This window comes from Schistocerca gregaria, chromosome 7 (genome assembly GCF_023897955.1).
Source record: "Schistocerca gregaria isolate iqSchGreg1 chromosome 7, iqSchGreg1.2, whole genome shotgun sequence".
In the NCBI taxonomy this organism is placed as follows: Eukaryota; Metazoa; Arthropoda; class Insecta; order Orthoptera; family Acrididae; genus Schistocerca; species Schistocerca gregaria.
This window is the reverse complement of record NC_064926.1, coordinates 399,922,262-399,940,101: the sequence shown is the minus strand read 5'-3', so window position 1 is coordinate 399,940,101 and position 17,840 is coordinate 399,922,262. Positions and strand designations below refer to the sequence as shown.

The 17,840-nt window shown below is 44.4% G+C and overlaps 1 protein-coding gene across 1 annotated transcript in view; it reads left to right on the top strand.

Annotated features, from left to right (window-relative positions):
• LOC126282410 (uncharacterized) overlaps positions 1-17,840 on the top strand; it is an 81,388-nt gene that overhangs the window by 14,404 nt on the left and 49,144 nt on the right. Inside the window, exon 2 of the mRNA XM_049982067.1 lies at positions 12,237-12,530. Within this exon, the coding sequence (XP_049838024.1) occupies positions 12,237-12,530 (294 nt within the window). The remainder of the gene's footprint in view (positions 1-12,236; positions 12,531-17,840) is intronic.

Here is a 17,840-nt window from a genome sequence, read left to right as displayed (position 1 = left end):
CTGGATTGTATGCCATTAAGCACATAGGCCAAATGAGAGCTTGATTCAGGTTACAGAATGCCTTTTCACAGTCAGAGGACCACTTCCATGGCAAATTCTTATGGGGCAATCGATGGAACGGCTCAGCAATAATTGCAGCATGTGGAATGAACTGCAGGTAGTAATTGAGCAGGCCTAAAATGGACATGGGCTGGGATGTGTCCGTGGGTGCTGGTAACTGCTGAATGGCAGACATATGTTTTGGTGTGGGCTGAATGCTGGAGACGCTGAAAATCTGGCCTAATTATTCGACGTGGTGGACGAAGAGGGAACACTTGCCCAGATTACAACGTAGGTTGGCTGCCACAAATTTTGAAAAAAGGCGTCAAGGTTCCGGGCAAGATTATCCATGTCCTTTCCAGCAACCAGAATGTTATCAAGGAGGCTGATAGTCCCTGAAACATCATGTAAGGGTTGCTCCAGATATTGCTGGATAATTACAGGTGCACTCGTGATGCCAAACCGAAGCTGTATATATTGGAACAGCTGAAAACGTGCGGTGATGACTGCTATGTCCCGAGAGTCATCATCTAGTGGCTGCTGCAGATATACATCCCAAAGGTCGATTTCTGCAAACACACAGCCACCAGTGAGATGGGGAACAATGTCCTCCAGTTTGGGTATGGGATAAGCAACGATCATTGACTGGACATTGGTAGTGGCCTTGAAATAGCTCCAGATACGAAGATCACCTTCAGGTTCCTCTACTATAACAATGGGGGAGGCCCATTGGCTATATTTGATTGGGATGACGATACCGTCATCCTGGAGACATTGTAGTTCAGGTCCAAGCTTGTCCTGGAGGGCAGTCTCGATGCTACAGGCCTTGAAGAATTTTAAAGCAGCAGTCAGTGACAGAAGAACCCAGAAACACCCTTCGATGGCTTCTGGAACACCACCCCTAATTTACCCAACAGTTCTCAGTATAGGGGCACCAGCCCATTGCATAAACAGCTTCAAATGTATCGTTTATTTCGAGACCCAAGGTGTTAAACAAGTTGAGTCCTAATAGATTGGATGCCCCAGGGGCGTTCACCACCAGGATTCGAGCTGGCATCAAAATGGCACCATGACGAAATTGGGTTTGGAAGTAATCCTTCACTGGAATGAGATCATTGCTGAAGCTGCACAACTTAGTTTCATAAGGGTGGAGTGGGAGACACCCAACAGCACTTTGTCTTGCAGTACCAACACATGCTGGAGATGGTGAACAAAACAATGCTTGCACTATGGTAAGGTTTTAAAAGAATGGCTCCTAGGAGGATCTTGATTGGATGTAGCAGGAGTGTGCTGGCGTGAGTATCAGAAGAGGGTCAGGTGGAAAATACCAGAGCTGGATCCTGAATGGAAGCGACTGTTCAAAGGTTCTGATAATAGGGAGCTATGTCTCGAAGCAGGAGTGCTTTAATTTCAAGAGATCTTGCTGAAGGTCTTCATCGGGTGCTTGAATTAAGGTTCCCGGGTTCGATTCCCGGCGGGGTCAGGGATTTTCTCTGCCTCGTGATGGCTGGGTGTTGTGTGATGTCCTTAGGTTAGTTAGGTTTAAGTAGTTCTAAGTTCTAGGGGACTGATGACCATAGATGTTAAGTCCCATAGTGCTCAGAGCCATTTTTTTTTTTGCTTGAATTAAAATCATATCCTTAACTAGGGCTGAAGCATAGGAGAGCTTTCGTTGATAGTTAGAGCAGTGAAACCAGCACTGCCGGGAGAGAACCTGGAGTTGGGCAATCCATTCCCTGTATAACTCAGAATGTAGTTTTTGACAACTAAAAGACTTGTATCGAGTCACGGCAATGTGCATTTACGCATCAAAACAGTCAGACATACCCTTGTTTAGGGAGATATATGGTATAGCGTGAGGTTCTGCCTTTGGATACAACTGCTGTAAGAGCTAGTAGATGATGGGACCCACATTGGCCAAAAGGAAAACTCATTATTGTTCATAACCACAAATATTGTACACCACAAAACGCTGTTCTAACTGAGACATGTAACACGCCCAATGTTCGATATTCCTATCAAAAGGTTGGAACGGCGATGGAGCTTCATTAGTATGCTGTATCTTTTGAAACAAAAGCGGCACTGGACTCGTAATGTCCATGAGGGGTGGCGCAGATGCTGCTTGATCCTGTACTACCAGGGGCATTGCACACGGAACTTAAGTCCAAAATTGTCCTCTTCGTCACTGTTGTGTTCTTAAATTGTGTCTTAACGACCAGCCCTGGTAAAAGTTCACTGTGGTTCTGTATTCCTTTCAGGAGGGTACATCAAGAACAAAAATTACACAGAAACCACCTTCTCCTCCTCCTGCGGGATGACACACTAACAGTCTGGATTCGGGCTAGTGCTCATGTGTCGGGCAAAAAAAATAAAAAAAATCTACACAAATCTTTAAAAAAGCTTCACTTTCGACATCTGATGATTGGTACCGATTCAGAGAAACTTCTCGGATGACAAGAGAATGTGTTTCTGCAAATACTTAACCATTCACGGTATTCGGATTTCAAACTTTCACTACGTCATGCATCATCAATAATAAGAATGCGAAATGATCACGTATACAATCCTGCACATCTCCGCAGAATAAAAGTTTTAAGTACTCCCTATTATGAAAAATTTTCATTCAGCACATGCAGATCTGATGCTGTTTTGGGTTGGGTTGTTTTGGGGGGAGAAGACCAAACTGCGAGGTCATCGGTCTCATCGGATTAGGGAAGGATGGGGGCCGTGCCCTTTTAAAGAAACCATTCCGGCATTTGCCTGAAGCGATTTAGGGAAATCACGGAAAACCTAAATCAGGATGACCGGACGCGGGATTGAACCGTCGTCCTCCCGAATGTGAGTCCAGTGTGCTAACCACTGCGCCACCCCGCTCGGTTGGACATTTAACACACACATACTGCTCACCTATATCCGATACACCAGACAGCAGGAAAAATTCTATAAAGCAACTGTCAAGCTAGAAATTCCCACACTCCGAGTGCCCGAGCTTTAACCGACGGTCAAATCACTAGTCGGCATTGCATAATATTTTCGCGCAATGGACATTCATCAGCAGAATTCCAAGACTGGAAGACACCGAACCACAGCAACCACATTATCTGACTGACTCCACAGCTGGACGCTAGCCAAATGATTCCAGAATAATAAAACGTCTGCAGTGATTCTCATAACTGCTTATTTGTTCACAGTTTTAATACGCAGCCGTGCTACGATAGAAATACTATATTCAGCTATTAACATCCTGAGCACAAGATTGTTGCATCACCTGATAAAGAAAAATATTAATACACTACTGGCCATTAAAATTGCTACACCACGAGGAAGACGTGCTACAGACACGAAATTTAACCGACAGGAAGTAGATGCCTTTCAGAGCATTCACACAAGTTTGGCGCCGGTGGCGACACCTACAACGTGCTGACATGAGGGAAGTTTCCAACCGATTTCTCATACACAAACAGCAGCTGACCGTCGTTGCCTGGTGAAGCGTTGTTGTGACGCCTCGTGTAAGGAGGAGAATGCGTACCATCACGTTTCCGACTTTGATAAAGGTCGGATTGTAGCCTATCGCGATTGCAGTTTATCGTATCACGACATTGCTGCTCGCGTTGGTCGAGACCCAATGACTGTTAGCAGAAAATGGAATCGGTGGGTTCAGGAGAGTAATACGGAACGCCGTGCTGGATCCTAACGGCCTAGTATCACTAGCAGTCGAGACGACAGGCATCTTATCCGCATGGCTTAACGGATCGTGCAGCCACGTCTCGATCCCTGAGTTAACAAATAGGGACGTTTGCAAGACAACAACCATCTGCACGAACAGTTCGACGACGTCTGCAGCAGCAGCTCGGAAACCATGGCTGCGGTTACCATTGACGCTGCATCGCAGACAGGAGCGCCTGCCATGGTTTACTCAATGACGAACCTGGGTGCACGAATGGCAAAACGTCATTTTTTCGGATGAATCCAGGTTCTGTTTACAGCATTATGATGGTCGCATCCGTGTTTGGCGACCTCGCGGTGAACGCACATTGGAAGCGTGTATTCGTCATCGCCATGCTGACGTATCACCCGGCGTGATGTTATGGGATGCAATTGGTTACACGTCTCGGTCACCTCTTGTTCGCATTGACAGCACATTGAACAGTGGATGTTACATTTCAGATGTGTTACGACCCATGGCTCTACCCTTCATTCGATCCCTGCGAAACCCTACATTTCAGCAAGATAATGCCGACCGCATGTTGCAGGTCCTGTACGGGCCTTTCTGGATACAGAAACTGTTCGACTGCTGCCCTGGCCAGCACATTGTCCATATCTCTCCAATTGAAAACGTCTGGTCAATGGTGGCCGAGCAACTGGCTCGTCACAATACGTCAGTCACTACTTTTGATGAGCTGTGATATCGTGTTGAAGCTGCATGGGCAGCTGTACCTGTACACTCCATCCAAGCTCTGTTTGACTCAATGCCCAGGCGTATCAATGCCGTTATTACGGCCACAGGTGGTTGTTCTGGGTACCGATTTCTCAGGATCTATGCACCAAAATTGCGTGAAAATGTAATCACATGTCTGTTCTAGTATAATATATTTGTCCAATGAATACCCATTTATCATCTGCATTTCTTCTTGGTGTAGCAATTTTAATGGCCAGTAGTGTATAAAGCAGAAGCCGAGCGGTTCTAGGCGCTTCAGTCCTGAACCACGCGGCTGCTACGGTCGCAGGTTCGAATCCTGCCTCGGGCATGGATGTGTGTGATGTCCTTAGGTTAGTTAGGTTTAAGTGGTTCTAAGTTTAGGGGACTGGTGACCTGAGCTGTTAAGTCCCACAGTGCTTAGAACCATTTGAAATAAACGGCTGTGTTATTTGAACTGACATCTACATTGCAATCAAGAAAGAGAAGAAATGCATCGATATCTCAACGTAAACACATCAAATGAATATGTATTACTCGACAAAGCGAACGAAAGACCTAGTCATGGTAGAAGTACCATCGTGTTTATGCCCTAGAAACAGGAGGAGACATAGCAGCAGCGTACACTCCAGTATTATTACAAGTGGATCGCAGCAGTACTTTACACGTCTGCACGACAGACGCCTGCATAGCACAGTTAAACGTAGATAACTCTATTTTTTGACATTGCTGTTGGCATATTTCGACAGAGTGTACTGTGTTTGAAAGCATTTTTCGTCAGAATAGACCACTGGCCCCATTTCCGCTGATGTTTAATTTTTACGTAAAAATTTAATGTTGTATACCTTCTTTGAAACTAAATAGTCTTTCTCGCACATGATAGCTCCTTTGTTCTGGCACTATTTCCCATGGACAGGACAATTTTTCACAGCATTTCTTTACTAGCCTTGAGTCTAGTTATGAACATAAAAATAGTGAAGTTTCGCAAAGTTGGTATTTCTTTATACAGGGTGTTACAAAATGTACGGCCAAACTTTCAGGAAACATTCCTCACACACAAATAAAGAAATGATGTTGTGTGGACATGCGTCCGGAAACGCTTAATTTCCTTGTTAGAGCTCATTTTAGTTTCGTCCACCTACGCTCAATGGAGCACGTTATCATGATTTCATACGGGATACTCTACCTGTGCTGCTAGAACATATGCCTTTACAAGTACGACACAACATGTGGTTCATGCACGATGGAGCTCCTGCACATTTCAATCGAAGTGTTCGTACGCTTCTCAACAACAGATTCGGTGACCGATGGATTGGTAGAGGCAGACCAATTCCATGGCCTCCACGCTCTCCTGACCTCAACCCTCTTGACTTTCATTTATGGGGGCATTTGAAAGCTCTTGTCTACACAACACAGGTACGAAATGTAGAGACTCTTCGTGCTCGTATTGTGGACGGCTGTGATACAATACGCCATTCTCCAACGCTGCATCAGCGCATCAGGGATTCCATGCGACGGAGGGTGGATGCATGTATCCTCGCTAACGGAGGACATTTTGAACATTTCCTGTAACAAAGTGTTTGAAGTCACGCTGGTACGCTCTGTTGCTGTGTGTTCCCATTCCATGATTAATGTGATTTGAAGAGAACTAATAAAATGAGCTCTAACATGGAAAGTAAGCGTTTCCGGACACATGTCCACATAACATATTTTCTTTCTTTGTGTGTGAGGAATGTTTCCTGAAAGTTTGGCCGTACCTTTTTGTAACACCCTGTATAGCTCATAATATCGCAGAAACTGTTGCCTAACAACACATTTATCTTTACTTCAATGGGATATTTGTTGTGTGCCCTATGATTCTAGACAGCTGAATCTCACTTCTCTCAGCATACTGTCCCTCCTGCCGTAATTCGAGCACCGTAGACGTACTCAAGTTTTACACATTGCTTGTGTGTTCTGTCATGCTTCCCGTGAGCTCTGTCTCTCCCACTTCTTCTCATAATTAATAAAGTTAATGATGTTGACATGAAGCCGACGTGGCAGCCCAAGAACGCGCTTTACGAAATTACTTGCTATATTTGCACTGCGAAACAACAATGCGTTTCATATTGAACTCGAACAGCGTTGTACATAGTCACTTGTCGAGATTATTCCTTGCTACGGCCAGGTCAATGCTTTGTCTAGCAATGACTTGTAAACATATTACGAGGGTGTGCTTGAAAATAATGACTCAGAATTTTTATGCGAAAACTCTTGAAACTTATTGAATAAAACAAACGTTAGTAACATTCTGCATCTTTATTGTTCATCACTACTTACTGTCCGCCCTCTGCCAATAGCGGGCTCCGAATTGTAGCATGTAACACTGACGATGTGTAATGTAACTATATCCACGCGTGAAAAACAGAATGCTGTAATCGTACTTCGAATTCGTAGCCGCGCGGGATTAGCCGAGCGGTCTACGGCGCTGCAGTCAATGACTGTGCGGCTGGACCCGGCGGAGGTTCGAGTCTTCCCTGGGGCATGGGTGTTTGTGTTTGTCCTTAGGATAACTTAGGTTAAGTAGTGTGTAAGCTTTGGGACTGATGACCTTAGCAGTTAAGTCCCATAAGATTTCACACATATTTGAACTTTTTTTTCGAATCCGTAGAGTTCGTCCACACATGGAGCACACTCTCCTTCAGAATTACAATGCCAGACCACGCATGAGCGCTGCGACTCCTGCAACAATCTGACGCCTTGGGTTCACTGTCCATACAGTCCTGATTTGGCCTCACACGATTTTCATGTTTCCAGAGCTCAAAGAACGCGTTCGAGGACTTGTGTCTGAAAGTGATGAAGTGGTGAAGGCACAGATGAGGTTGTGGCTCCGTCAACAAAGTCTTTCAGTCTACAATGACAGTATCAACGCACTGGTCTCTCGTCGGGACAAATGTGTTCGTCACCAAGGTGACCATCTTGAGAAATAAATATGTAGACACGAAGAATAAAGATGGGAGAATGTTAACGCGTTTATTATATTTACAAAGCTTTAAGAGTTTTCACTTAAAAATTCGGAGGCATTACTTTTCAGCATGGCCCGCAAATAACAATATACTCGGCTAAATAGCTGTGCACTTAGAGGTCAAATAAATGCAGGGCAATACAAAATGAAAACAGCGATTACAAATGGTTATAACTACTTAATGTGAAACAAAGTTCAGTATTTTTACGTACTTTATAAGTGATCTATGTCTCTCCTCTTGATCCCACGGACAACTTATAAGAGCTAATCCATTTTACGTCTTACATCCTGAAGCACATGTGGAAGCACAGACGCGAGCATATTAGAAACGATGATTTTCCATTCTGGATTTATTTTCGGCAAAGGAGGTGCATACAGAAGGTCTTTCACATAACCTCATAAAAAGATCTCATAATTAAATTTTCCTCGAGACATAAAGTCTCATCTTTTTCTACGACAATGATGGAAGCTGAATAAATGAAATAAAATTCGTACTAGGGCCGCTACTTAGGCCCAGTCTCCTTGCTTACGAGGCAGGAATGCTGACCATTATACCACCGAAGCAGGTTCAGGAATGTCAGCCAAAGCGCTGTGGTGGTTTAATAATGACGGCACGGTAGCTGCCGACACAGTAGCTCAGCGTGTTCGGTCAGAGGTTTAGCTGCCCTCTGTAATAAAATACTGATTTAATGGACTAACGATGAAGCAGAACAAGCGTCATGGGACGACCGCGCCCAACCAATAGAAGAAACGAAAAAAAAGTAGCTCAGCGTGTTCGGTCAGAGGGCTAGCTCCCCTCTGGCTGGCTCTGAGCACTATGGGACTTAATTTCTGAGGTCATCGGTCCCCTTGAACGTAGAACTACTTAAACCTAACTAACCTAAGGACACCATACACATCCATGCCCTAGGTAGGATTCGAACCTGCGACGGTAGCGGTCGCGCGGTTCCAGACTGCAGCGCCTAGAACCGCTCGGCCACTCTGGTCGGCTACCTCCCCTCTGTAATAAGAAAAAACAGAGTGAATGCATCAACGATGACCGTGAACAAGCGTCATGGGACATCCGCCCCGAACAAGTACAACGACTATTAACGAATAAAATGAGATCAACACAAAAAAAGGTCAGCATTCCTGCCGAGTAAACAAAGAGACCTGGGCTCAAGTCCTCGCCGTAGCACACATTTTGTTTCATTTATTCTGTTTCCATCATTACCCATAAAAATAAATGTATAAGAATCAGAGCCGGAGACGTAATTGGTCAAGAGCAGAAGTCAGGGTCGTCATGATCATAAACATCAATACAACTGTTTGGGAGATGCTCACTTAGAAACGTGCGAACACCCGTAACCCAATGTGAAGGCTGCTCCATTGCTCAAGCACGTTCAGGCAACAGTTTGTTGAAACATTTGATCCAATGAAGAAAACTGGCCCATACAGTTTTGTGCTAAGTAACCCTGTGCTTACGCTACAATCGAAATTTTGAACTTTCTTTTGGATTCTCGGTAATTCTTGTCGATCTATGAACGTAAGAAAGAAAGTAACATTTACATGATGTGGCACTGCCAAATAACATAGCTCAATGAAACTTGAACCGTACATAGAAAGAATTGCTAGAATACATTACAGTACAGTACAGAAAATAACTGAACGAAATACGCAATGAGGCGAACATAAATGACACTTTTATTCGTGATGGTGCCCTGCACATTACAACAGACGGAACATGGTTCTTAATAGGGTGTGTGATCACCGCAGACAGCAATGCAAACGCTTTGTGCTCTTATGTTGGTCACAAGTTAGCGAAGGTGTTCTTGTGGTAGGGCTTCTGTTCTAGGCGCTTCAGTCCGGAACCTCGAGGCTGCTACGGTTACACGGTCGAATCCTGCCTCGGGCATGGATATGTGTGATGTCCTTAGCTTAGTTAGGTTTAAGTCTAGGGGACTGATGACCCCAGATGATAAGTCCCATAGTGCTTAGAGCCATTTGAACCAATTTTGGTAGGGCTTCCATTCCACCACCAGTGCAGCTGACAAGTGCTGGATATTCGTTGGTGCATATGCACATGTTGCAGCTCGTCTCCCCAATGCATCGCACAGGTGCTCAATGGGATTTAAGTCGGGAAGCGCGAAGACCACCTATTGGCCGAATACGCCCTCGTTCCAAGAGTACCTCGACCTGCGCTGTCGATGTGATCGCGCATTTTCTTCCTTAAAAATGAAGTCAGGGTCGAATTCACCCGTGAAAAGACGCTCATGGAGAAGAAGGAAAGTGCTTCCCCATTCCACATTACCTGCACGACCAAGACGAACATTTTCGAGAATACTGGACATACACTCATATGGAGAGAGGTGGAAATATGTACGAGGGTCACTCCAAAAGAAATGCACACTATTTTTGTAAAAATACAGTTTTCATTCTGCATGTGTGAAAGTTTTACAGTGTGTAGATACATCCTTCCCGCTTGTTTTCAAACTTAGTTCAACCTGTTTCCGTGAATGGCGCCGTCACAGCCATGTCTTCAAGGTGGCTACTACACTTGACGTTCGTCAGAAGCAACGTGCTGTCATAGAATTCCTGCGCTGTGAAATCGAGACAGTGCGAAACATCCACAAGAGGTTGAAAAGGGTGTATGGAGACGCTGCTGTCGTTCGCAGTACAGTTAGTCGGTGGGCAAGCAGGTTACGTGATGAAAGCGGGCACGGCAATATTGAGGATCGTCCTCGAAGCGGAAGGCCTCGTACTGAACACACTCCATACAATGTCCAGAAAGTTAATGAATTGGTGACTGCTGACAGACGTATCACAGTGAACGAATTGTCACGCTACGTTGGGATAGGGGAAGGAAGGGTTTGCAGAACACTGAAAGTGTCGGCGTTAAAAAAGGTTTGTGCCAGTTGGGTTGCCAGGATGTTGACAGTGGCTCACAAAGAAAACGGTATGCAGCGAACTTTTGGAACAGTACGAGAATGGTGGAGATGAATTTCTTCGAAGAACTGTGACAAGTGATGAAGCATGGCTCCATCATTTTTCACCAGAGACGAAGAGGCAATCAGTGGAGTGACATCATGCAAATTCACCCAAGAAAAAAAAATTCAAAACCACACCTTCTGCTGGAAAAGTTATGGCTACGGTGTTTTTCGGTTCCGAAGAGCTCTTCCTTGTGGACATCATGCCGAGTGGAACCACTATAAATTCTGATGCATATGTGACGACACTGAAGAAACTTCAAGCTTGTCTGAGTCGTGTTCGACCACATCGGCAAAATCAGGATGTTTTGCTGTTGCACGACAATGCACGGCCATGTGTCAGTCAAAAAACCAGTGAAGCGATCACCAAACTTGGATGGACAACACTGAAACCTTACCGTCCTGACCTGGCTCCATGTGACTATCATCTCTTTATAAAACTGAAAGACTCTCTTCGTGGAACAAGGTTTGAAGATGATGACTCCCTTGTGCACGCTGCCAAACAGTGGCTCCAACAGGTTGATCCAGAATTTTACCGTGCAGGTATACAGGCGCTGGTTCCAAGATGGCGTAAGGCAGTTGAGAGGGATGAAAATTATGTGGAGAAATGAAAATATTGTTCCTAATGGATGTATCTACACACTGTAAAACTTTCAAACATGTAGAATAAAAGATGGATTTTTAAAAAAAAATAGTTTGCATTTCTTTTGGAGTGGCCCTCGTAATTCATCCAGAAACTGTGTCGAGCATGATCGTTTTGATTTTGTGGCATGGTGAGGCATAATAGTACATGGGCTTGCTGACTTCCAGATCTGAACACAATACACTCATTGGTCAGAGTTATTGCGGCACTGTACTCCTTCCCCATGTGCCTCTTTTCAGAGATGCATTCGGCCCAGACTTGACTTTTATGAATCACAATGCGCGTCTGCATCGAACTGCATCGAACAGTATGGCGATGACAAATACATGCTTCCAATGTGCGTTCACCGCGATGTCGCCAAACAGGGATGCGAACATCATGATGCTCTATCAGAACCTGGATTCATCCGAAAAAATGACATTTTGCCATTCGTGCACCCAGATTCGTCATTGAGTACACCATCGCAGGCGCTCCTCTCTGGGATGCAGCGTCAAGGGTAACCGCAGCCACGGTCTTCGAGCTGATAGTCCATGCTGCTGCAAACGTCGTCGAACTGTTCGTGCAGATGGTTGTTGTCTTGCAAACGTCCCCATCTGTTGACACAGGGATCGAGATGAGGCTGCACCTTCCGTTAAGCCATGCGGATAAGATGACTGTCATCCCGACTGCTAATAATACGAGGCCGTTAGGATCCAGCACGGCGTTCCGTATTACTCTCCTGAACCCACCGATTCCATATTCTGCTAACAGTCATTGGATCTCGACCAACGCGAGCAGCAATGTCGCGATACGATAAACCGCAATCGCGGTAGGCTACAATCCGACCTTTATCAAAGTCGGAAACGTGATGGTGCGCATTTCTCCTCCTTGCACGAGGCATCACAACAACGTTTCACCAGGCAACGCCGGTCAACTGCTGTTTTTGTATGAGAAATCGGTTGGAAACTTTCCTCATGTCAGCACGTTGTAGGTGTGGCCACCGGCGCCAACCTTGTGTGACTGCTCTGAAAAGCTAATCATTTGCATACACAGCATCTTCTACTGTCGGTTAAGTTTCGCGTCTGTAGCACGCCATCTTCGTGGTGTAGCAGTTTTAATGGGCTGTAGTTCGCTCCGCCTGCCGGCGTGGCTGCGTCCATCCGCCCCCTGAGCCGGCCCGCGTTGCAGGTGATCCAGCCGACGCCGGACGCGTCGCCGTGCGGCAGCGAGCGCACGCTGTACGCGGCGGTCCTGCCGCAGGCGCAGCTGCTGCCCGGTGCCGCCAGCGCGCGGCCGTCGCTGAGCAGGCCCGCCTCCCCCGCCGCCTCCGCGTCGCTGTCGCCGCCGGCGCCGCCCCCCAGGCTCGCGCCGCTCGCCTCCATCAGCTCCTGCGCAGCTTCGCTGCGCACCGACGACTGCGCCTCCGTCGGCTCCGACTCTGTCTTCCTCGACGACGATGACGTGCTGGACACCGAGGACGAGGTAAAAGAGCCGTATTCTGTTGCTAGAACTACGAATGCGTTTGACATACGAGGATTGAACGACAATACGAAAACACGAGGTGAAATCCATGCTTCGACCTACAAAGTTTGTGAGAAAAGTAATGAGATTGATTTTTTTATCTACAAAAGTTTTTTCCGCTTCAAAGTATTTAAGCCGGCAGCTATACGAAATCCGTTCCAAAAATTCGTAATTTCGCGCCAATGGTGTGTCGGAGCGATATGCTGTTGGCATCCCTGCACATGCCTGTGTTCAACCCTTTACAATCTGACGGGACTTCGAAGTCACACTTTCTGAAAATGAGTGTAAAACATTCTTCATCATTTGAATTGCCCGGAAATGTAGCGCGCCACTTATTCTTGCTATGGTAAATTTTTAATGCATCGCAGTTCTTTCACGGATGTGTTATCTATGACGCCAAAGCAATTTGAATTTCAGCGCGTGCAGTCCTCGCGGTATTTGGTTGTCTACAGTTGCAGGATGCTCGTTCAGTTTTTATTCTGCGCATTTCCTGTGAGAAACCGACCTCCATAATTTTTTCCTATTACTCGCTAAGTCAATTTATGCTAATAATTAGCTAGAAGTGGAATATATTATAAATCCTTAGATTAAATCTGTAAAGGCAAATTCGTACTTGTAAGTCTTGTCAGGCCTATAGATATGTTTTCTTGCATGACAGGCTATGGCGAGAAAGTTGTAAGGTGAAGAGGTACTGGAGTTACTCCTGGAGTATTTTCCATCTCACATCGATACACCTGACGAGGAAAGTAGTGATTCTGATACAGAACAAGTTTTAGAAAAATTCGAACTCAACAATGTACAAGTGCAACGAACAAAAATTTATGCCACACCATCTGCCAGTCAACAAGGGAATATTTCCACTTGTTCTGAAGAAGCGGAAGAAATACGTGCTTCAACATATGAAGTGTGTGAAAAAAGTAATGAGACTGATTTATCTACTAAAGTTTGATTTTTTGTCCTTCTGAATTTGAAAATGACCTGACAGATGACGAACAAGAAAGCAACAATGTACAAGCGCAACAAGAGGAACTAACAAAAAGCACGGTGCTATGCACAAAGACAATACATACTCTCCATCTACTGAAAATGAATCAAATGCTGAATTTGTGAATGGCAATCTAAAGGTTTCTCGCAAATTTAGGAGACAAAACAGTGCAACACTTGTGAATTCATTTGTTATATATTCATGACAAAAGGTAAAACACTTCTGAAGGAAAGAGGAAGATCAAAGCAAGAAACGTCTCCCTGCTCTATACTGAATAACAGAAGGAAGAAAGGCTTTTCACCTTCAAATGGAATTCAAACCCAAAATCTCGGAGCTCATTTGCCAAATTTTGTTGCAAATCGTGGTGGATGCGAAAACTGTGGTATTCATAATATAGAATCAAGGCATCATTCTAAATGTTCTCATTGTAAAGTATCTTTGTGTGTCAATGAAAGAAAAAACTGTCTTTGTGAGTACCGCTTTTCATGAAGTACTGTTTGTTGCTGTCTGTACCGCTGTGACTTGAAGGGTCACTCAAGTCCCTTTTTGATAATAGTAAATAAAATTTGGATAATATTGTTTGATCTGGTTTTTCTTTATACTAAACCTGTTTCCTAACAACTAGAATACCACAGAAAAATTTCGAAACGTCAAAGTCAAAAAATAAAAAATTCAAGCCCCAAAGGGTTAATGTGTAGCTACTGGAAGTTTTGTTGTTGTATATGTGTTAGTTATTGTTCAGTGCTATATTGAGTACGACGTTGTGTCACACACCTTGCGAATTTCAAGATGGCAGAGTTAGAGGAACAACGCGTCTGCATTAGATTTTTACAGACACACTAAATGCTGCAGAAAGCCTACAGGATGAGTGCTTGAGCGTACTCAGTGTTACGAATGGTTCACAGGGTTCAAAACTGGTCGGATGGAAGTTAAAGATGACCCTTCGACGTCTACTGACTACGCTCACGTGAGGAACGTCAACGAAATTGTGTGTGCCAATCGGAGACTATCTGCCCTAGAGGTTGCAGAGGAATGTAACATTTCAGTTGAATCATGTCATGAAATCCTGATACAGCATCTTGGAATGCATCATGTTGAAGCCAAGTTCGTCCCACGTCTCACGAGTCAAGACCAGAAAGACCACAGCCTCGCATTCTGTGAAGAGCTTTCGGATCGCGCAAATGAGAGGGAGATATTCGTTACGAGAATCATAACTGGTGATGGGACATATGTCTATAGTTATGATGTTGAGACCAAAGGTCAATCTTCACAATAGGTCGATAAAGGTTCTACAAGACCAAAAAAAAAAAAAGCTCATCAGTTTAGATCAAATGACAAAGCCATTCTGAAAGTTTTCTTTGACTTTGAAGGATTAGTTCGTCATGAATTCGTGCCACAGGGACAAACGGTTAATCGATGGTACTACTGGGATGTGTTGCGACGCCTGCGAGAAAATGTGAGGAAATGGCCTGAAATGTGGAGAGACAATTCACGAATCTTGCATCATGTTAATGCACACAAGGTTATTCATCCTTGGTCCGTGATTATTGCACAAGAAACGAAATCACTGTGCTGCCTCATCCTCCGTACTCCCTATACCTGGCCCCTGAAGACTTTTTTTATTCCAAAGTTGAAAACCTCGTTGAAAGGACTAAGATTTGCAACGATATACGAGATAAAAGGTGCTTCGCGTGATCCAGCAACAGATGTACCAAGACTACTTCTGGAAGTGTAAACGGCGTTGGGGGGCGATGTATCAGTTGCGGAAATCCGTATATCGAAGGAGACTATGTACAATAAGCAAAAAGTAAACATAGAAAAATTTTATGGACAAACTTCTGGAATTTTTTGAACAGACCTCGTACACTGGCGTCGTCGTTGTTCCCTGACTTGGTAGTATCGCTGAAAGGCTACAACTGGTAGGGCCTTTACCATGTCGATCACATTCTTTTGAATGTTCTCCAGAGTCCCAAAATGACATCCTTTTAAGACGCTTTTCAGTTTTGGGAAGAGAAAAAAGTCACGAGGACGCAGATCTGATGAATAGGGGGGCTGTGGATTAACAGGAGCTCCTTTCTAGGACAAAAATTCCGTGATGGAAGTATTAGAGTGACATGAGGTGTTGTCATACTGTAACATCCACATGTCTGCAAAGGGCCAAACTTTGGTCAAAATTTTATGTACAGTGAAAGTGTTTAACAGGTTACCCATCATCCTTATTGTGATACGGTTGTCTGAACTCACGCCAGCACACACGCATTCGACGTTTTCGTTGGTTTTTGAAGTTGAAGGTCTCCCTGAACGAGGTTCATCTTCGACATGTTCCCAGCCTTCCAAAAATGATTTGTGCCAGTGAAAAACTTGTGCTCTTAATAGGGAATATTCCCCACGGGCCTGTTTCAACTTTTCAAAGGTCACACTCGAGAATTCTCAAGTTTAATACAAAACTTGATTGCATAACATTGTTCTAAATTCCGCTGTTCCACTTTAACAGCTCGCAAAAGACACTACTTACTTTCTGGCGCTCTCAAAAATCACGTGATAGCTGTACACAGCTGAAACTCGGACAGAGCATGTAGAAGAGACGGACAAACACGCCAGTATACACTAGTAGAACAACACAGCGTTGTCATATTGTTTGCAGTGTTGTCGGTCTCATTATTTTTCTCACGCGCCTCATAAATGCAAAGCTATCCAAGCCTGCAGGTTGCGCTGTTGTATTTGACAATAAATGGTATCTGGGTAATGTCCTCAATCCATTGCGATTAACAGCTGCGGTCAGAACAGTGTTCTACACAGTTGTCACTGCACTGTGTTGGAGATACGTGAATTCTCATGTGGGCAAATTGTTGGTGCCCTTATGACGGGTGCTTCTAAAACCAAGGTAGCTGAAGTGTTCATTGTTTCAAGAAGCATTGTATCTAAGATTTATAGCACATACAGGGAAAGCGAAAAACATGGTCTGTTTAGTCACAATGCAGATGAAACTGTGTGTTCAGTGTTCACGACAGAAGCTCATCTAAGAGGACTGTGACGAAAAATAAGAGGACAGCAGCTCCAGATGTCACTGCAGAACTGAATGACACACCCCTGAACGCTGTCAGCACTAAAATAACATGAACGCAGCACCGTAAGCTGCTAATCACAAAATGCTCATCAGTGACACAAATGCCAGTAACAGAAAAAACTTGGTTCTGAAGCCATAAAACCTGGACTATGGAGCAATGGAGAAATGGCATTTGGTCAGACGAGTCTTGCACACTGTTGCCAACTTCTGGCTGAGTTTTCGTCCGAAGATTGAAACATGGTGGGGGATCAGTGACGATTTCAATCGCCATAGTGGTGTATTTTTGGAGTTTAATGACGCTCTACACCAGGGTTATCAGCACCCCAAGGGCAGCTGTAGTGGCATATTCCGTGGTTAAAGATTAGATTAGATTAGATTAGATTAGATTAATACTTGTTCCATAGATCATGAATACGACACTTCGTAATGATGTGGAACGTGTCAGGTTAATAAAAGATGTCTGTACAAGAAATTACATTACACAAAATATTGCATGACACTAATGATTAAGTTTTTTTTATCTAAAAATTCAGCCAATGAGTAGAAGGAGTTGTCATCTAGAAATTCTTTTAATTTATTTTTAAATGTTAGTTGGCTATCTGTCAGGCTTTTGATGCTGTTTGGTAGGTGCCCGAAGACTTTTGTGGCAGCATAATTCACCCCTTTCTGTGCCAAAGTCAGATTTAACCCTGCATAGTGAAGATCATCCTTTCTCCTGGTGTTATAGGTATGCACACTGCTATTACTTTTGAATTGGGTTGGATTATTATCAACAAATTTCATAAGGGAATATATATACTGTGAGGTTACTGTGAGGATCCCTAGATCCTTAAATAGATGTCTCCAGGATGACCGTGGGTGGGCTCCAGCAATTATTCTGATTACACGTTTTTGTGCAATGAATACTTTTCTACTCAACGATGAACTGCAAAGTAGCATTACTGCCAAGGTTTATGTGACCATTTTGGCTATCAGGTCCATCCTATGGTACAATGTTAGTTCCCCAATGGTGATTCTGGGGTCCAAGACTGCAGGGCCCCAGAACATCTTCCAGCACTGAATTGTTGCTTCCTCCAAGTCCGCCACAGTCACTAGGTCTCTACATTATTGAGCCTTTGAAGAGAAGGGTGTATGATCGCTACCTACCTCCATCCCCGTTACCTGAACTTGCCAATCTTTTCAGGAAGAATGTTGCACTCCCTTCTTAGGTTGGTGTACA